At 48.4% G+C, this 20,197-nt stretch overlaps 3 protein-coding genes across 8 annotated transcripts in view; 1 reads left to right on the top strand and 2 right to left on the bottom strand.

The window, feature by feature from the left end:
• Window positions 1–3,689: 3,689 nt before the first annotated feature.
• On the bottom strand, window positions 3,690–10,767 carry dusp27 (dual specificity phosphatase 27, atypical). Of its 2 annotated transcripts, none has more exons than XM_023329608.1 (6): window positions 10,633–10,767; window positions 9,779–9,917; window positions 9,512–9,618; window positions 7,782–8,013; window positions 7,496–7,713; window positions 3,690–6,750 (listed from the first exon to the last, which is right to left on the bottom strand). In XM_023329608.1, the coding sequence occupies exons 2-6, from the start codon at window positions 9,889–9,891 to the stop codon at window positions 4,076–4,078; spliced, it is 3,345 nt and encodes a 1,114-aa protein (XP_023185376.1). In that variant the 5' UTR covers window positions 9,892–9,917; window positions 10,633–10,767; the 3' UTR covers window positions 3,690–4,075. The 2 variants fall into 2 exon arrangements, with proteins under 2 accessions (XP_023185376.1, XP_023185377.1); XM_023329609.1 differs by lacking the exon at window positions 10,633–10,767 and adding an exon at window positions 10,273–10,533.
• A 3,167-nt stretch (window positions 10,768–13,934) lies between these two features.
• The window catches only part of LOC102235854 (growth hormone receptor-like), a 27,780-nt gene continuing 21,517 nt past the window's right edge, over window positions 13,935–20,197 (bottom strand). For all 5 annotated transcript variants that reach the window (XM_023329546.1, XM_023329545.1, XM_005811535.2 and 2 more), the window contains exons 5-9: window positions 16,918–17,096; window positions 16,520–16,673; window positions 16,347–16,434; window positions 16,180–16,249; window positions 13,935–16,088 (exon numbers count right to left, since the gene is read on the bottom strand). In XM_023329546.1, coding sequence (XP_023185314.1) covers window positions 15,447–16,088; window positions 16,180–16,249; window positions 16,347–16,434; window positions 16,520–16,673; window positions 16,918–17,096 — 1,133 coding nt within the window. In that variant the 3' untranslated portion in view covers window positions 13,935–15,446. The remainder of the gene's footprint in view (window positions 16,089–16,179; window positions 16,250–16,346; window positions 16,435–16,519; window positions 16,674–16,917; window positions 17,097–20,197) is intronic.
• LOC111607612 (N66 matrix protein-like) lies at window positions 17,103–17,636 on the top strand. The gene has a single exon (XM_023329552.1). It carries the CDS (start codon window positions 17,245–17,247, stop codon window positions 17,617–17,619), a length of 375 nt encoding a protein of 124 aa, XP_023185320.1. The 5' UTR covers window positions 17,103–17,244; the 3' UTR covers window positions 17,620–17,636.

The raw sequence follows: 20,197 nt of genomic DNA, 5'->3' as shown, positions 1-20,197 counted from the left end.
ACACATGAGTAAAACTATCCTCACATTTAATTTAATTAAATTTCCCTAATGTAAAAATACATATTAAATACTGAGATCATCACAAACAACAAAGGTCTGAGAAACAATTTGGAAAAACTTTATTACAGTTAATTAAACATTTTTCAGATGTTGAAGCCATTTTATTTCCTTAAAATAATTGTTATGTTGAACATGTTCTATATTTACCTGAAGACGTTAATCAGAAAAGACTAGATTAACTGTTTCACTCTGTCCTGCACTTTCATTCACTCGCTAACAAATATTAGTTCTTTTCTCTATTAAACATTTGAAGTTTCCCATCAACTTTTAGATGCTGGAAATGAAAACATCAGGTTTCAGTTTTCTGAATTTCCAGGAGAAAAACGGCAGTAAGGATGAGATCTGTGCAGGGCAGAGGGGTCCGGTCCGGTCCGGTCCGGTCCGGTCCAAGTCTGAAAACGCCTAACATTCTGTGGATCTGCAGCGGAGCGCCTCCAGGCTCCGTCCTCGGTCCTCCAGCTCTTCATCACAAGTCAAACATGGCCTCGAACTCGTCGATCCTCTGCCGCGTGTTTCCTTTGCGGATCTTCTTGTAAGACACGGTTTTGTACTTGGACTGGCTGCTGCTTTTCTTCTCCTCGTCGTCCACATCAGCCTCTTCCTTGCTCTTTGGGGAGTTTGGACCTCCTTCACCTTTGCTTCCTTTGTCTTCTGTAACTTCCTGTTTCCTGTCCTCCACAGGCGGCGGCTCGGCGGCGTCCATCAGCCTGATGCCTGCAGGAAACAGGAATATTGTGACTTTTGGTGGGTAAATCTGAAGTGAAGCCATGTGATCTGGTGTGTGAGGCTTGTTTTGTTTTCATAGACAGTTTGTGTCACCAGTGTGGAATTTTAATGAGATCTTAATGAATAAAGTCCGGCTTCAATCTTCTTTTGGCAGCTCCGTGCTCAGCCAGTCGGTAAACGTTACGTAACGCTGCAACAGAAACTAAAGGAGCAGCTTCAAGTTTAAAATAATTACAAAGCCAGCGTTCTGGGGGAGATTATCTGACCATATGCACCGTCATCATGCATTCGCAGAACTTTAGAGCAAATATAATATCTATGTGAGGACGACTAGCTCTCCAGCGCCCCCTGGTGTAAACCTCAATCTGATATTTCAATAACATTGTGGCTATTTTTATCTTTTCTTTTGCAAATTCTTTGGATTTAAACTTTCTTTAAATAAAAGTCATCAACTGGACCTGTGTGTAAATGAGTCTAAAATATTTTATTAACTAGCAGCATATGAGTGAAGTCTAATTTCAGAGCTTTTAGTGATATTGTTGTTCTTGATCATGATTACAGTCTGCTGTGAAATCAGGGCAAATGTTTCGAAGCTCATTTTAGCAGCAGCCTGCTGTTAGAAGACAGTTAAACTCTGTAAATCTCTCTAGAAACTGTTTTCTGGAGTTATTACGCCACCGTGACGTCAGCTGTCCGTTAGACTAGAATTAACTTGTAATTACCTTCCGTGGCCACAGGCGTCGCCATTTCACACCGAATGGAAGCTTTAGCAGGATTCAGAGCAGAAGAGACTTAAAGTTTTTACCTTCAGGTGAAACGAGTCTGCAGGTTCAGTCTGCTGCTGGGAAACCCGCTGCTGGATCTGGCAGGACGTCCCAGTGCTCCCAGTGCTCCCAGTGCTCCCAGTGCTCCCAGTCTTTGTTGCTGCTCGGTGGTGTGAGATAATGTTCCCACAGAGGAGGGTCTGGCTCTCTTTCTGCTTTAGAGCTTCAGGATCAGATGGAGTGAAACTTTTAGAGCGATTTGTTTCCTCGTCTGCATCGGCTCCTTGTTCCATCTTTTCTTTGTTTTCTCGGCTTCATCTCCAGGTTTGTGACGGTTAATCCTCTCTGCTTCCTGTTTTCTTTCTCCTGGGTTCTAGTTTTCCTCCGCCTCAGACCAGAATAAGGAGAATGGTTAACAGATACGTTGTTGTCCTGTTCATGTTTTCACAGCATCAAATCCGTCCATGTGCATCATCTGTAAAACCTTCAGCTGGAAGTAAAACACTTTGGATAAAAATGCACTGATCAGACATTTCAAACTGTTAAACCCTAAAACATTCAGTCTAGATTACATTTTTGAGACTAGATGAAAATCCTCTCACATTGTCTCTCATGATCAGAGATGATAAAAAATGATTTTAGGTAAACATCAGCACCGCCTCACACTGTCCACCAGATGGCGGTGTGACATGAGGAAGTGGTGACGTCATCACACTGGTTTCCTTCAGGTCAGATCAGCAGAACATTCCTCTGATGAATTTCTGAATATTTTAACTGTTATGACTCATCTAGAGCTTCATTCAGCCATTTTCTGCAGATTTTATTATTATTATTAATATTCTGAGCTGAACTGAGGAAACGTCACCAAACAAAACTTTAGTTTTTCCATCTGGACCTCCAGGTCTCACACAGAACAAACTTTATTGGATCCGTTAGTCAGTGGCAGATGAAACTGGTTCTGTTCTGTATTCATGGATTTTATTTGGTGTTTGTATTTTCAGGCGGTGACTGAAGTATTCAGCCATCAGTACCAGCGCTCCACTGGTCCCAGTGTTACCAGTTACAGCAGCATGTGGCTCTGAAATGGGAACTAAAAGCAGCGTTGTGTTGTGTCAGGTTTTCCTCCTGTGGCTATAAATAGAGCAGAGATCCTGTCTGGGTGTGATGGGCGGCGAGGTGTTGATGGACTCAGAGTTTGGAGCCTGAAGCTCAGTCAGACAATGAAAACCTGAAGCTCAGTCAGACGCTGAAAACCTGAAGCTCAGTCAGACGCTGAAAACCTGAAGCTCAGTCAGACGATGAAAACCTGAAGCTCAGTCAGACGCTGAAAACCTGAAGCTCAGTCAGACGCTGAAAACCTGAAGCTCAGTCAGACAATGAAAACCTGAAGCTCAGTCAGACGATGAAAACCTGAAGCTCAGTCAGACGCTGAAAACCTGAAGCTCAGTCAGACGATGAAAACCTGAAGCTCAGTCAGACGATGAAAACCTGAAGCTCAGTCAGACGATGAAAACCTGAAGCTCAGTCAGACGCTGAAAACCTGAAGCTCAGTCAGACGCTGAAAACCTGAAGCTCAGTCAGACAATGAAAACCTGAAGCTCAGTCAGACAATGAAAACCTGAAGCTCAGTCAGACGATGAAAACCTGAAGCTCAGTCAGACGATGAAAACCTGAAGCTCAGTCAGACGCTGAAAACCTGAAGCTCAGTCAGACGATGAAAACCTGAAGCTCAGTCAGACGCTGAAAACCTGAAGCTCAGTCAGACGATGAAAACCTGAAGCTCAGTCAGACGCTGAAAACCTGAAGCTCAGTCAGACGCTGAAAACCTGAAGCTTCAGTCAGACGATGAAAACCTGAAGCTCAGTCAGACGCTGAAAACCTGAAGCTTCAGTCAGACAATGAAAACCTGAAGCTCAGTCAGACGATGAAAACCTGAAGCTCAGTCAGACGATGAAAACCTGAAGCTGCGAAGCTGAAAACCTGAAGCTGCGAAGCTGAAAACCTGAAGGATTTTCCGGCTCATATTCATTTCTTCAGGAGGCTGAATGTGAATCTCCTGGATCTCCATCAAACTGAACCGTTTCCTTCTTCTCAGGCGAATTTGAGGCACTGCTCAAAAAAATGACCAATGCAAGCAACTGTTTCTATGAATATTTATTAAAACAATGAAATTAAAGCAGAAAAATATTTCTTCTGTCACTACTTTATATTTGCACTAAATGGGTTTTGATAATGGTTTTAAATTTCACACAGGTGCAAAAAAATGAGTGAAATACTTTAAATAATCTCATTGGTAACATTGTGAGCAACTACTGTATTTCCTCCTAATGTGAATATTTCAATCCTGAAAATCACTGCTCACAAAAGACCTACTGTAGTACCTCTAGGTGGCCAGTAGGTGGTGACGGTTATTCAGAGCCAGTCCGAACGGCTCCAGTAGGTCTGTGTTGTCCAGCCTGGTTCCCGTCCCAAACAGAAAACACCAAACTGTGGTTTTGAGCGGCAGAGCTGCCAACTCGACGCTCTCATTCTTCACATCCCAAGACTTTTCTCCGGGCCTTGGCTCCCTGCTGCTCCCTCCAGGCACAGAGGACTTCGTCGTCCTCGGCCTCCGCGGCGGCCCGAGCCCGAATCCTCCGTCTGGTTTGAGCAATGAAAGCCTCGACATCCTCTTCCTCTTCCTCATCCTCATCGGAGTCCCGCCTCCCTGCGGCTTCGCTGCCATCGAACCGTGAGCGATGAGCGAATCTCCGGTGGGGAGAGATGCCGTCCGTCCCGTCCGCACTGGACCGACCTGCTTGTCTGCGGGACTGTGTGAACCCGTTGCAGGAGTACTCAGCGTCTTCGCCTGACGGATCATCACCGAACCTGGGCCGATATCTGGAAGTCACGCCGAACGCTTCCTCGTCGTCTTCAGCAGCAAACGAGCCTCTGTGGTCAGAGAAGTCAAACTGGGAGGCGGAGGCGTCCAGATCGTCGTAGGGATCCTGAGACGGATCAGCTTCCGCAGCTGAGGACAGTTTGCCTGGAGGAGGTCTCACACTTCTCAGCCAGTCGTCAATGCTGGTGTTCCGGTCCTTCTCGATCACCGGGTTGAGATTTAGGCAGCCGGAAAGACCGTAGCTTCTTTTGGGTTTCTCCTTTTTCTTTGTTTCTTCAAGAAACTCTTCCTCTTTCCTCTTCCTGTCCTGCTCCTCATCCTCATCTTCCTTTAGTTTCTTTTTCTTGTACAGCGTGCTGCGTTTGTTGTCTTCCAGGATCTTTTTCTTCTCGTAGGTTTCCCCTTTCTCCCTCATTTCAGATTTGATCTCCTTCTCTATGGCGTCCAGTTTGCCCAGGTTGACCTGGTCTTGGAAGAGGCTGAAGAGAGGAACGCTGGTCGTGGTGATCCTGGTTTTCTTGGAGCCCAGAACGGACCCGATGTCCGACCCCAGAGCGGAGCGTCGCCCACTCAGGCCGTCGCTGGAGAGGACCGACGTTGCTCTGCCGTGGGCCTTTGATCGAGTGCTGGAGCAGGACGCCCCGCTGACCCAGGAGGCCCTGTCGTCCTGCGCGCCGCGGCCTGCTAGCATGCTAGGCGCCGCTCCAAAGCTGAGCTCAGATCCAGCACGCGATGGAGGAGGCAGACTCAGTTCGCTCTGCTTCTGCTTGATCGTTTCAGTCACAATGTTGGCGATCCAGTTCTGAATGCTGGTGAGGTTGACCATGGGCTCACCTGCAGGCCCTGGCACAGCTGGGAGGACTGGGGGCAGGGCTTGGCCGGCGGACTGAGTGGATCTTGTACTTCGAGGCTGTGAAACAGAGGACATGGTGGACGACCTGCCACTCAGCATGGACATGTTGTCGTCGTTGGCGACACTGGGCGGACCGGTGACCCCGGCTCCTGCCCAGAAGGCGGACAGAGGGACGGTCCCACCGCTGATGCAGCTTTCTGACTCCCACCCACACATGGACTGACTCTCCTCCAAGGTTTTCTTAGAGCGCTCCAGAATCTCTTCACGTCTCTGCCTCCGTTTGATGGTTGCCGAGTCGTCGCCGCGGCTGAGCTCCAGGATCTCCTCCGTGTTTTCCTCACCAAGGCGTTTCTGTTGCCGCAGCTTCCAGGCCTGGTACGCCGTCAGATTGACATCCTGGAAGGACGGAGTCTTACTTTCCTCCTCTCCATCAGCGGCTGAACTTTTCTCTCCGTCCTCTCGGTCTTTTTTGTTCCAGCCGAACTGGATCCTCTTGATGCGCCAGCGCTCCAAAGGCGTCATCTTCTCCTTATTCTTCAGGCAAAAGTTGTACATGGAGCTGGTGTCAGAGAGGATGCTGTCAACCTCATCATCGACGTTCTTGTTTCCGCCCTCCGGCCCTGTGCTCTCGCTACCGTTGTCGTCCTCCGTCTTGCGGTAGCGAGCCGCGGCTTGTTCCTCGATCTCTTTGAGTCGCTGCTTCCAGAGGTCAGAGTAACTGGTGCAGCTGGAGGTGGACACGGCGTCCGAGGAGGGCCTCTTGTTCCTGTGCCTTAGTCTCTCTTTGACAGCTCGGATGTCCTCGCTAGTGACGCTCTCCCCGTCGTCTTCCTGCTTCGCAGCCTTGGGAAGGCCGGCGCTGACGGAGTCCTCCTCGCCATGGAGCTGGGCCTCCCACCACTCCTCGCTCCGGTACTTTTCATTTCTGCGCTGCCACTCGCGGATCATGCCGTCCAGGCCGTCGTCGTCATCCTCGGCTCCGTCCTCTGTGCCCGTCTGACCCGGAAGGTCGATCTCCCGGTGACCCGGTTCCTGATCCCTGTTGCGGAGCGGCCCGTTTCGCAGCGCCGCAGCTGCCGCAGAGGAAACGATGCTGCTTGTCACGCTCTCTCCATCTTCCTCCTCCTCCATCATGATGGACTGCGCCTTCACCTTCACCACGCTCCGCTCTTCCTCCCCGTCCGTCTCTTCATCGTCATCACCCCTTTCCTCACCGAAGATGCGGGCGCGGGCGTCGATCACGGAGCACTGGCTGAGCGTTTCGTCGTCGTCGTCGCGTTCCTCCATCAGCGTCTCGTTGAACTCTCTCAGCTGCTTCAGGAAGCCTTCGTTGGGGTTGATGGCCCGTTTCTTCCTGATGGCGGTCAGCGCCTCCATGATCGTCATGTTCTGGAAGATCATCAGGTAGGATGCCACCAGAATGGCCGACCGGCTGACGCCCATCATGGACACGACCAGAACTTTTCCTGCAAAGCAAACAGATTGTGAGTGAGTCTGGGCTTTAGAGAACAGAGAATCGTTTAGTTGTAGAAAAAGAAAAACAGCCTCTGAAATGTTACGGCCTGCAGCGAACTGGAGGCTGACGTTGCTGAGGGAAAACTCATGAATAACTACAGTCGACATTATCATCATTTTTCCAGGAACTGTGATCTGCAGGCTCATAAAACATTCCCAGAAACCAAGTGATAGAGATGAAAAATATGCTATTGTGGGTCTGTTGGTGCGTCAGTGGCGGCTGCTGCTCAGGGACACTCAGAGAAAACTCTGCTTTCAGCTCAAAGGGATGAAACAAGTGCTTTGTGTTGCAGGATGAATGAGTGAATAGAATTCATCAGTAACCCTCAAAGCACCTCAGAATCCAACAGACCAAACATCTGAGGGGCTTGTTGAAGCATTCAGCCCAGAATCAGGGAAAGTAAGAGAAGCGATGAACTTTAAGTGCAATGACGACAAAGTCTCATTTCAGACGGAGTCGAGTTCTGTAAGGAAGAGGAGAAAGAAGCAGACGATGACGAGGATGATAATGAGGAAGATGAGGCTTCAAACCGCAGGAGAAAGAAAGGAGATCCCATTGGCCGACAGACCAACCAATGAGGAGCAAGGACTCTGGCAGAGAGTCTGCAGGTTCAATGAAGAACGTCCAACGAATCCAACCTCTAACCCAACTGGACCAGGAGTCAAGTTCATGTTCTGGTTCTGGTCCAGACTGACCTTTGTGTGTGAGCAGAGCCTCGTCCAGGAACTCTGCGGCGGGTCTGAAGTGCGCGGCGATGTCGGCATCGGGGAAGTCGTCCAGCTCAATTCCTCGGTACTGGATGTTCATGTTGGCGTAGAAGGCCTGGCCGGTGTAGACGCCGGTACCGTGGGCCGTGTTCAGGATGTGCGTGATGCCCATTCTCTTTAGACGGGCCTTGTTCACCGCAACGGATCTGAAACGGAAGCACAACTCTTGGATATTGAAGTGGAAGCCGATGAAATGACGACGCTCTGCACTCACTTCTCGGCGATGTGAATGTTGGGCCAGACTTCGTCCACCAGGTTGGCCGGCGCCTCCAGCCGGTCCCGGACCATGGCCCTCTGGATGTCCAGCACGCAGGGCGTGTTGTAGGGGCTGCGGTCGTCCAGCATGTCCCGGACCCGGTTGTACAGGTCCTCCACCATCAGCTGCTCCGCAGACTCCAGCATGGACTCCGGGACGGACTCGGGGCGGGCGGCGCGGGGCGGCAGCTCTGGGGAGGAAAGACGACCTTCAGTTTTTACTTAGGTGGAGTAAAAGACGAGTCAGTGACTCGGGCTCTGAACACGCTGAAAAACGCGAGTCCAAACGACAAGAAGAAAATGATGCAGTGGGTCAGCCGGGCCAGTCGGTGGCGCTGGAACGCTGCCAGACAACGGCAGCGTTGCCCTATTGGTCCGGGGTTAAAATTGACCAACATTTGACGGGTTTTCAGTGTTCAGAGGATCAACGGCGACACATTTTAATAAAATACTGAATTCAGTTTAGACTTTTATTATGAAAGGTCTAGAATCTGGTGACATCATCAATGTTTAGTCACTGGTAACCAAGCGGAAGTACAGAAATCCCAGAACAAATTCATGATTTAAAATGACCAAAAACAAACCCAGAAAAGCACTATGTCTGTACTTTGACTAGGCCATACTTGTTTTGTTCTGCTGATGACCCAGTTTGGACCAAAGCTCATCCTTCAGAGGACAGGAAGGTGGACTGAGTCCGCCATGTTCCCCACACTGACACCACCAAGATGGCAGCTGGAGCCCACATGGAGCCGCAGGCTCAGAATCAGGTTCTGGTTCTGATCCGGGTTCTGGGTCAGGTTCAGGTTCTGACTTTTTATGTTTTTGATCAAACGTTTTTGCATTAGGATGACGTAGATGTTTTTGTTTAGTTTATTTTGCTAATCTGATCTCATGACCAACAGGATGTTGCTGCTGGCAAAGAAGACAAAGACAGGAAGTGGCAGGAGGAAATGCCGCCATGTTTGTTACTGACTGATCATGTGAACAAACTTTTTCACATTAATTAAAGTTCAGCAGCAATAATAAAAGATGTGAATTTGTCATAAATGGATCTGAATTCTGGATGTTGATCTGTTGGGCTGCGTGGTTAGCATGTTAGCATGTTAGCGTTAGCCATGCGGCCCAGAGGGAGGGAAAGCTCTCCGGCTGTCATCCTGTTTCTGCAGATGGAACAAGAATCGTCCATTAAGCTGAGAGACCGGCCATTACTGTCACTCTGCTGCTGCGCTAACCGGGCCGCCGCCTTCACCGTCTCCATGACAACGAGCAGAACCGTCTGTCCTCGTCTGACCCTGCGGCTTCACAGCTTCAAAACGCTTCAGAATCGCCACGGAAACGCTTCAGAAACGTTTTAAAGTGTTTTAAAAACCTGCAGCAGTCACCACAGAAGCAGCAGAAGCAAAGGAGCCGGACCTGGAGCCGGACCTGGACCTGCAGCCAGACCTGGAGCCGGACCTGGACCCGGACCTGCAGCCGGACCTGGAGCCGGTCTGGCTGCAGGTCCAACACAGCCTCTGCTGGATGAGCAGCTCAGGACTTGGAGGCAGAAAGGGAACATGGTGGTGGCAGCATCATGTTGTGGGGATGGTGCTAAATATATGAGAGGAGCTGGAGGAACTAAACAGCCAGGCTCTGCTAAGGCCTAGTCAAAGTCCAGACTTTGACTAGGCCGCGTCAGTTCCCTCCCACCTTCGCTGATGATCTTCTTGGCAGCGACGGCCGACGACAGATGGATGGGCTCCATGACGATGGAGGAGGCGTCAGAGAACCTGGAGGTCAGGGAGGTCATGGAGAAGCTGGGAGAGGAAGAGGAGGAGGAAGAAGATGAAGTCAGTCTGGAAAAACAAATCTGAGGAGTTCAGGGAGGAAAAGATTCAACATGAAAAACTTCAGATTTCTGCAGAATTATTATTATTATTATTATTCTTCATCAACACCTGGACTTCCTGCCGTTACCTAGGAGACGGGCAGCGCAGGTACCGAGCCTGAACTCCTCCCACATCCTCCTCCTCCTCTTCATCAGGGAACGCCTGGTCGCTGCGCTCCTGGCTTTCATTGGCTGTCTCCATGGCAACCAGGACCCGCCCTATCAAATCTGATGACAGGAAAAAGGCTTGATGACGTCAGCTGCTCATTTTCTTCCTGAACGTTTGGAGCTCAGATTTAATTTCTTAAAATCAATAAATCCATTAAATATGTCATTTAATTTATTCATATTTATTATCAACACAGACAAACACAAGATAATAATAAATATGAGGGTTATTTATATTATATATATTTTTAGATAAACAAGAGAACAACTATTTATAAACAGAAGAAATGTCATCATTTTCAAACTACAACTGAAAAATTGATTTAAAAATACTAAAATAAAATTATAAACAAACATTAAATACAGTAAAGAAATGAAAACAAATAAGAATTTGATGAACCCGGTTCATCCGAACCTTTCCCTCTGGTTCCGATTGGACCGCTGATGGTTCTGTCCCAACTCAGACCGAGCAGAACCAGAACCGGTCTCCCTGTTTAGCGAAGTGCTTTTTGGTCCAGAACCGGCCTGAGTTCTGACCGTGTTCGGTCCGGCTCGGCTCGGTCCGGTCCAGGTCAGGCGGATCCGCTGTTTGTCCTTCCAGAGTTATTTTAAGCTGCTGACAGCTGCAGGCCCGACAGCAGAACCGGGCCTGGAACCAGCAGCTGACCTCAGAACCAGAACCAGAACCAGAGGGACAACTGAGGGACCACCTGACGGGGTGTGTGTGTGTGTGTGTGTGTGTGTGTGTGTGTGTGTGTGTGTGAGTGTTTCTCACCTGCGGCGGACCGGAGTTGCTCCTCAGGCCGAACAGAACCGAACCCCCTCTGACTCTGCGGCCCAAATTAGCCGCGCTGCTCTTCCTCCTCCTCTTCCTCAGAAAGCCGACACCAGCAGCTGTGTGTCGTCACTTCCTGGCTCCTGCACTGATTTCAGGGTTCCTTCCTGGCCGGAAGTTCTTTCTATGCTACGGAGGAAACCTTCAACTAATCCAGATTACAATCCAGATTAGAGTTCAGAGTAAAACCAGAAACTGGATGTAGAGTTTCTGCTTCATGGCAGCAGCTGGAAGAAGATCTAATAATCTAATAATTCTCACTTTTATTCGTTTTAATGGTCATTTTCCTGTCAGACTGGAATCTCATGGTTTCCAAACCGACCAGATTATTCATCTTTTTAATTTCCTTTCAGAGGTCAGATTATCTTTCTGTCCTTATTCAAATCAAAAATCAAATGTTATTTGTATAGCACATTTCAGCAGCAAGGCATTTCAAAGAGCTTTACATCATTACAAACACAGAAACACAATGAAACATAGAATCAATAATCAAAACACAGCATTAAGTCAAGTTCCATCAATAAATTTGTAATTGATTACATTTCAAATACAATCCTAACCAGGTGGGTTTTTAGTCGAGATTTAAAGGAAGTCAGTGTTTCAGCTGTTTTACAGTTTTCTGGAAGTTTGTTCCAAATTTGTGGTGCATAGATGCTGAAAGCTGCTTCTCCTCGTTTGGTTCTGGTTCTGGGGATGCAGAGCAGAACCAGAACCAGAACCTGAGAGGTCTGGAAGGTTGATACAACAACAGCAGATCTTTAATGTATTGTGGTGCTAAGCCGTTCAGTTATTAAGAACAGATTACATTTTCATCATCAATTATTGTCCAAAGAAAGAAAGGAAGGAATAAATATCTCACCAAGACAGAAAAGTATTTTATCGTCATTCATTTTGGTTTTGTTGATGTAAATTTAAAAGCATCTAATGGGAGTTTTTAAAATGTTAATATTTCTCTTAATGATTCCCATTAAAATGTTTAATTACACTAATTACATTCATACAATACAATGTATTAAATACATGTATTTATTACATTTGATGTTTTTCCACTGGAAGTTTAAGTTTCAATTTTCATCATTGATCTGATCTTCAAAGAAATGCTGATTAATAATCAATAACAGATTAATAATCAATAACAGATTTTTCTTCTGTTCCATGAAAACATTGATGCTGAGTGAAAATATTTAGATTAACTATCAGATTAATAATCTGAAACCTGGAAACAAAACACCGGATGGATTTGATCCTAAAAAGGCATTTTGATCACTTTTTATAGAATCATTATTTCTATTGAAGATTTTATTTTTTAGATTGTAATACAGATTAATGATGATGATGATGTCGCTTGCAAGATTCTGTAAAAATTTTCCTGCTGTAATAAATGTCTTCAAACTGCAGCTAAAGACGCGTTAACCACAGCTAAAGGCGCGTTAGCCGCAGCTAAAGACGCGTTAGCCGCAGCTAAAGGCGCGTTAGCCGCAGCTAAAGACGCGTTAACCACAGCTAAAGACGCGTTAACCACAGCTAAAGGCGCGTTAGCCGCAGCTAAAGACGCGTTAGCCGCAGCTAAAGGTGCGTTAGCCGCATCAGAAGGCTGCATTGGGTTCACCAGCAGTCGATCAGCATTTTCTACATGAGGAATCGTTCTCATGAAGTGACTGATTATGGATTATATTCTCCACAGAAATCTCAGATATCCCTCTACTAAAAATAAGTTGCTGCAACTTACCTGAGAGAGGTAGTTGTTGAGAGTGAGAGGCAAACAGAGGCACGGAGGTGAGAACGAGCAACTTTATTTACTCTGATGGAAAAGCACTTTGAGCCGACAACAAATCTGTAACAACAAGGCGCTACAGAGGAGGTGAAAGGTCAACAGAAACCCTGAAAACAGACAGAGAAACACTTCCAGGTCCACAAATCAACGTTACATCATTATCACAAGAAATAAAAGTCTTTTTCTCCAGGATCAGACTCAGGTACAGTTCATTTAGGAAACTTTCAGTTCATTTGATCCAGGCCCAGACGATTGTCTGAACATTGTTACTTATTGATCACTACTATTGCATTGGCACCAAAAGTCACCATTCAACTTACAATCAATACATTTCAACAATTCAAGAAAATCAAAAACAAATCCAAGAGTTTTATTGCCTCAAACCCAAAGATGTTTCTGTGACAAACTACGAAATATTTTCCCCGCCACGAAGCAACACACTTCCTGTAACAACCAGCTTCCTGTAACAACAAGCTTCCTGTTACAACCAGCTTCCTGTAACAACCAGCTTCCTGTAACAACAAGCTTCCTGTTACAACGAGCTTCCTGTTACAACGAGCTTCCTGTAACAACGAGCTTCCTGTTACAACCAGCTTCCTGTAACAACAAGCTTCCTGTAACAACCAGCTTCCTGTAACAACAAGCTTCCTGTAACAACCAGCTTCCTGTTACAACCAGCTTCCTGTAACAACAAGCTTCCTGTAACAACCAGCTTCCTGTAACGACCTGCAGGCCTTTGCTCATCAGAAGCTAACAGAGGAGACAAAGTGGTATGAAACACCACTGGGAGACAAAAGGCACAACGAGAGACGACCACAGAGAGACAAAACACAGAGACAGCATGACAGAGTCCTAAGGTCTCTGGTCCCTGGTCATTCACTGGGCTCACATCAAACACCAAAAGGTCACGGGGTCATCTACAAGGTTGTGCTTACAGTTTTTAACCAACTGAAGGAATGTTAGTGGCTCTGCTTTTGTGCATGAAGGAACATTTGGCACAATCTTCTAAAAATACTGGGAGCAAACGCTAAAAATACTGCAGCTCTGAACTGAGAAACAGAAAAGACATCAACCAGCTGATGTAGAGACTATTAACTCTACATCCTGAAGAAAATGGAAAAATTTGGTGTTAGAAGATCATTTATCTTTTATGTACGGAAGAGGATTAGGGCCACCGAAAGAAAAAAAAGATTAAAGTCAGAATTTGTTGGGGTTTTTTTCGGTGGCCCTAATCCTCTTCCGTATTTACGGGTCCAGTAATGGCGAAATTAATAGTAAATAATAAAGCCTTTGTGCTATTCTGATTTAGTAATGTAATTATATTAGTTTTGTTACCACCCCACGCCACTAGAGGCAGTATCAGGCCCGAAAAGATGCGACTAAGCAGCAGATTTAGAAGTTGACAGAAAGCTACAGAATCTGTTAAAAACTGTGAGCTGCACTGAAGTAAATAAAAGAGAAAAGTTCAGAAACATGCAGAGAGTGAAAATCCTTCCTAAAGGTGAAAATATATCACAGAATTCAGAAGAAAATAAAAACGGGAGACCGAGGATAATATAAGAAATGGCGCCCCCTTCACTTTCGGAGTGCAATGGTCCCATTGCCAAATAAGGCCTGAGACTGACAGCGGTCCGTCCCGCCCTTCCTGTTTGCTGCAGCCAGGTGGACTTGAACAGGTCTGCAGTGGGTGGAGCCAACATCAACAGCTGAGGAGGCTAGCTTCAGTAGCAGCCTTTCTGGAGGTTTATGTCTCTGTTCAAATATTAAAGCTCAACATGAATTATGGCTTCCTTCTGTTGTGACTTATCAGGAAGGACAACAAAAAACAAAGAAAATACGGAAGGACATAAGGGACAAAGGGGAACGAATAGCAAATTAACACTGAAAATGGAAACATTTTCCATAATTATTCTTTCTTTTCCCAAACAAATCCAGACCTGGAAACACTAAAATCCAGTTCCAGACTTTCCAGACTGCAGGAACCGGGCAGCAGAGCGAACCAGGAAGTAAAACAGAAGAAGCCCCGCCCCCACGTTCCTCCTCTTTCCTGCCAGACCTTGTGTCTATGTCTCTTCACGCTGACTGAGGGTGAGTGGAGTCTACCTGAGATCGGTCATGGAGCGCTAAACATGCTATGCTAACAGTCACACAGAGCTGCAGTGGTTTGTTAGAAAAATAGACGTGTGCTGTGTTTAAAGAGACAGTTAGCTTTACACTGAATTGGATCAGAAAGACACACAGGATTGACTACAACTGCTAATAATTCAGTTCAATCATCATCATTCTGGGAAAACTGGGCATCATGTGCTGATTTGTAGCGGTTTTATGGAATCTGCTGGTATTAAAAATGATAATGACACTTATAGGCCCACTTAGATTCCTCTCATGTTCTGGGTAATCACCGATTCAAGTCCCTGCACATGGATCATTAAGGAGTGAGTGCTTCTGAAGAGTGAAGTGGGAATAAAATGAGGTTTTATCAGAGCAAAGTGTGAGCGAAACAACGGGAAATAAACCCAGGAGGTTTTGGACGTAGAGAACCAGAACCCTCTCCGACCAGCGCCACCACTTCCTGTTTCCTGAGAAAGACGTAGCTTGAAACCCTGAAGTATCCTGGCCCATTTCAAATGGACTACAGTACCCAGAGTTCACGGCGATGTAGTCCACACTCCTGACCAGTAGGTGGCGTTAATACTTCCTATAGTTAAAGCCAACTGCCATTAAAACAAAGAAGAAGAGTTCAGGAAGTCCAGCTCCTCCTGGGTGGAGTGACTGGTGGATGTGACCAGAACCAGAACCAGTTCAATGTCTCGTTATAAACTTCTAGTTGGTTGAAACATGAATTGGTCAATAATTGTGTTGTTCACACCAACAGTAAACATGGCTGCCAACAGTTTCCAATGCAGTCTGAGCTTTCGCTAACAGGGTTAGCAAAAACAGAGCGGATCAGAACATCGGATCAGAACCGGTCTCTGATCCTCTAGCTGGTGTCATCCGGGCTGACGGGCAGCAGCGGGTCGGCGGCGTCGCTCCTGTCGTCGCCGTCATCCTTCGTTGCGTTCTTCCGGGCCTGGTACTCGGCCAGCCTCTTGCTCTTCTTCTCCTCCTCCTCTCGCTTGGCGGCGTCCGGAACCGGGGGCAGCAGGAAGTCCTGGCAGTACGGCGCCGGCAGACACGGCACCAAGTGGACCTCGCCGCTGTCCCTCATCAGCTGGACGCAGGTGTAGAAGTCCTGGACCGGAGCGCGGGCCGGATCTGGAGCGGAGACAGAGGCGTCGGGAACACCGAGGCGCTCCATCGTGCTGTAGTCTGACCCGGAAACGAATGCCGCCTCGGGCTGTTGCCACGGAGACGGCGCGTCCTGCAGCGCAGCGAAGGCCTCGGGCGGCACGGCACAGTATGGCGGCGCGCCGCGGACGTACAACGACGAGTTCTGGACGGGAAACATGTTCTGGATGGCGACCGCCGTTCCCCTGTCTCTGTCCAGGACGCCGCAGTCCCGCGGCGCGCTCAGGTAGATCCCGTCAGCGCTCACCTGGTCCCACAACTCCACCGAGTAACCGGGAGGCCGGTAGCCATGGAAGTTACTGAAGTGACGGTTGATTTCATCAAAGTTCCCCTTCTGGGGACAGAAAGACAAGACAAGGAAGAGACAGGGTCAAAGCTAGAAGACAAGGCAGAGTAACAAGACTACATTTCCCAGGATGCATCACCTTCAGAAGCAGAGGGTCAATGCCCATGATCCGTGGCTTGGGAATGGGCGGCAGGAAGTAGTCTTTTATTCTGGAGGGACAAAGCAGAATATGAAGTCTTCTTCAACAGCAAGGTGGCGCCCTCTCTGGCAGCACCGTGACGCAGAGGACAGCAGGAGTTTCCTCACCTCCTGCTCTGAGGAATCACCCCGAAGGCGACGACCAGCAGAGCCACGGCTCCCACTCCCACCACCAGAACCAGAACCAGGACTTTACCTGCACAAGACAACATTAACTCACTTCAGATTTAAAAACCATTTCCTCAGTCTCAGGGTGTCGCCATGGAAACCCCGAGTCCTACCTGCAGGTGGCCTGTTGGGGACGCTCACGAGCAGCGCGGCGCTCCATTTGCTCCACAGCCGGGAGTTGTGGGAGCGGCAGCGGACCCGAACCACGTAGTCGCCGGGTCGCAGGCCGAGCAGCTCCACATGGGCCTCCCGCAGAGGATGCTTTGCCTGCGGACAGAATCGGCGCCGGTCAGCCGGTTCACCGGAACCAGCAGCCATCAGGACTTTCATTGTAAACCCAAGTTACCAGCCGGTCACTCCGTCGTCACCGGTCAGCTCAGCGAACCCAGAGGAACTCAAACTGATCATCTCTTCAGAAGCACCATGAAGCGGACCCAACCGTCCAGAGTACCTCTCCACAGGGTACTGTTGGTTTCAAGAGGAACAGAGACCTGCCGACCCGGCCGCCTACCTTCCAGTTGTCATCCTCGCCGATGCGTCGGTACTGCAGCTCGTACACCAGAGTGATCCAGCCGTAGCGCAGGTCCTCAGGAGCCGGGTACGTCCAGGACAGCAGCGCGCTGTGGCCCGCCTCGTCGCCGCCGGCGTCCCTCAGGGAGGAGCTCAGGTTGACCGGAGCCTCCGTCTCCACTGGAGGACAGAGACACTGCATGAGGAGAGGCTGGAGGACCGAAACACCTGGGGTATGTAGACCATGAGCCGACGGAACCAAGGGAACTGAGAGAACCAAGGGAACGAAGGGTGACCAAGGGAACGGAGAGAGCCAAGGGAACGAAGGATGACCAAGGGAACGAAGAGAACCAAGGGAACCAAGGGAACAAAGGGAACGAAGAGAATCAAGGGAACCAAGAGAACCAAGGGAACCAAGGGAACGGAGAGAACCAAGGGAATGCAGAGATCCAAGGGAACGAAGAGTGACCAAGGGAATGAAGGGAATCTAGGGAACGGAGAGAACCAAGGGAACCAAGAGAACCAAGGCAACGGAGAGAACCAAGGGAACCAAGGGAACGAAGAGAACGAAGGGAACAAAGAGAACCAAGGGAACGGAGAGAACCAATGGAAGGAAGGGAACCAAGGGAACAGAGAGAACCAAGGGAACAAAGAGAACCAAGGGAACCAATGGAACGAAGGGAACCAAGGGAACGAAGGGTGACCAAGGGAACAAAGAGAACCAAGGGAACGGAGAGAGCCAAGGGAACGAAGGGAACCAAGAGAACCAAGGGAACCAAGGGAACGAAGGGAATCAAGGGAACCAAGAGAACCAAGGGAACGGAGAGAACCAAGGGAACTAAGAGAACGAAGAGAACCAAGGGAACAAAGGGAATCAAGGGAACCAAGAGAACCAAGGGAACGGAGAGAACCAAGAGAACCAAGGGAAAGGAGAGAACCAAGGGAACAAAGGGAATCAAGGGAACCAAGAGAACCAAGGGAACCAAGGGAACCAAGAGAACCAAGGGAAAGGAGAGAACCAAGGGAACGAAGGGTGACCAAGGGAACCAAGAGAACAAAGAGAACCAATGGAACGAAGGGAATGGAGAGAACCAAGGGAACGAAGGGAATCAAGGGAACCAAGAGAACCAAGGGAACAGAGAGAACCAAGGGAACGAAGAGAACCAAGGGAACCAATGGAACGAAGGGAACCAAGGGAACGAAGGGTGACCAAGGGAACAAAGGGAATCAAGGGAACCAAGAGAACCAAGGGAACCAAGGGAATCAAGGGAATCAAGGGAACAAAGAGAACCAAGGGAACGGAGAGAGCCAAGGGAACGAAGAGAACCAAGGGAACCAATGGAACGAAGGGAACCAAGGGAAGGAAGGGTGACCAAGGGAACAAAGAGAACCAAGGGAACGGAGAGAGCCAAGGGAACGAAGGGTGACCAAGGGAACCAAGAGAACAAAGAGAACCAAGGGAACGAAGGGAATCAAGGGAACCAAGAGAACCAAGGGAACGGAGAGAACCAAGGGAACGAAGGGTGACCAAGGGAACTAAGAGAACGAAGAGAACCAGGGGAACAAAGGGAATCAAGGGAACCAAGAGAACCAAGGGAATCAAGGGAACCAAGAGAACCAAGGGAAAGGAGAGAACCAAGGGAACGAAGGGTGACCAAGGGAACCGAGAGAACCAATGGAACGAAGGGAACCAAGGGAACGAAGGGTGACCAAGGGAACAAAGAGAACCAAGGGAACGGAGAGAGCCAAGGGAACGAAGGGAACCAAGAGAACCAATGGAACGAAGGGAATGGAGAGAACCAAGGGAACGAAGGGAATCAAGGGAACCAAGAAAACCAAGGGAACGGAGAGAACCAAGGGAACTAAGAGAACAAAGAGAACCAAGGGAACAAAGGGAACCAAGGGAACGAAGGGAACCAAGGGAATCAAGGGAACCAAGAGAACCAAGGGAAAGGAGAGAATCAAGGGAACGAAGGGTGACCAAGGGAACCAAGAGAACCAAGAGAACGGAGAGAGCCAAGGGGACGAAGGGAACCAAGAGAACCAAGGGAAAGGAGAGAACCAAGGGAACGAAGGGAATCAAGGGAACCAAGAGAACCAAGGGAACGGAGAGAACCAAGGGAACGGAGAGAACCAAGGGAACTAAGAGAACCAAGGGAACAAAGGGAATCAAGGGAACCAAGAGAACCAAGGGAACGAAGGGAATCAAGGGAACCAAGAGAACCAAGGGAACGGAGAGAACCAAGGGAACTAAGAGAACGAAGAGAACCAAGGGAACAAAGGGAATCAAGGGAACCAAGACAACCAAGAGAACCAAGGGAAAGGAGAGAACCAAGGGAACGAAGAGAACCAAGGGAACGAAGGGTGACCAAGGGAACCAAGAGAACCAAGGGAACCAAGAGAACGAAGAGAACCAAGGGAACGAAGGGAACCAAGAGAACCAAGGGAATGGAGAGAACCAAGGGAACGGAGAGAACCAATGGAATGAAGGGAATGGAGAGAACCAAGTACCAAGGGAACGGAGAGAACCAAGGGAACGAAGGGTGACCAAGGGAATGAAGAGAACCAATGGAACCAAGGGAATGAAGAGAACCAAGAGAACCAATGGAACGAAGAGAACCAAGGGAACGAAAAGAACCAAGGGAACGAAGAAAACCAAGGGAACGAAGAGAACCAGGACAATGTTGTTATCCACCTGCAGCAGGTAACATGGCTCTGCCTCCATCAGCAGCCTAACGTCAGATTCAGGCAGTGACTCGTCTCAGACACAGGAACCGGCCCGATCCTCGTCACACCAGGTTTACTGGGTCAACCTGTTCATGTTCCCCTGGTTTTCCTCGGCCTGTTGCCTGGATTTTCTCTCCCTGCATCTTTTGACTCCAAGCATCAAGATTCAGTTTATTTCGTTCTTAACTCGGTCCATACTTTGTGAAATTGCCGTTGATCTTCAGCAGCAACTGAAGTTGTCGATTTAACCTGGAGCTTGTCTGGCATCACATACTGACTCTTCATCTGCTCCATCTAACCAACAACTAAACCGTTGCTGCCTGTTCTCCCTGTTCTAGTTGTTAAATGATGGATTATTCTGTGATAATCTGTTTTTAAGCTCCATCTGAGCCGAGATGTAAACTCAGAGCTCAGGCTGACATTTCCTGGATGAGCTCCAACATGAGGAGACGTGACCTTTCTGGGGCCGCCTGATAAGAAACGTCTGAGACAAGCTCAGCGATCACCATGGCAACCGCATGGCAGCGCTGATAATCCTCACAGACGGCCTATGA

This window comes from Xiphophorus maculatus, chromosome 24 (assembly GCF_002775205.1).
Source record: "Xiphophorus maculatus strain JP 163 A chromosome 24, X_maculatus-5.0-male, whole genome shotgun sequence".
NCBI lineage: Eukaryota > Metazoa > Chordata > Actinopteri > Cyprinodontiformes > Poeciliidae > Xiphophorus > Xiphophorus maculatus.
This window is presented reverse-complemented; position numbering and strand designations above follow the sequence as displayed.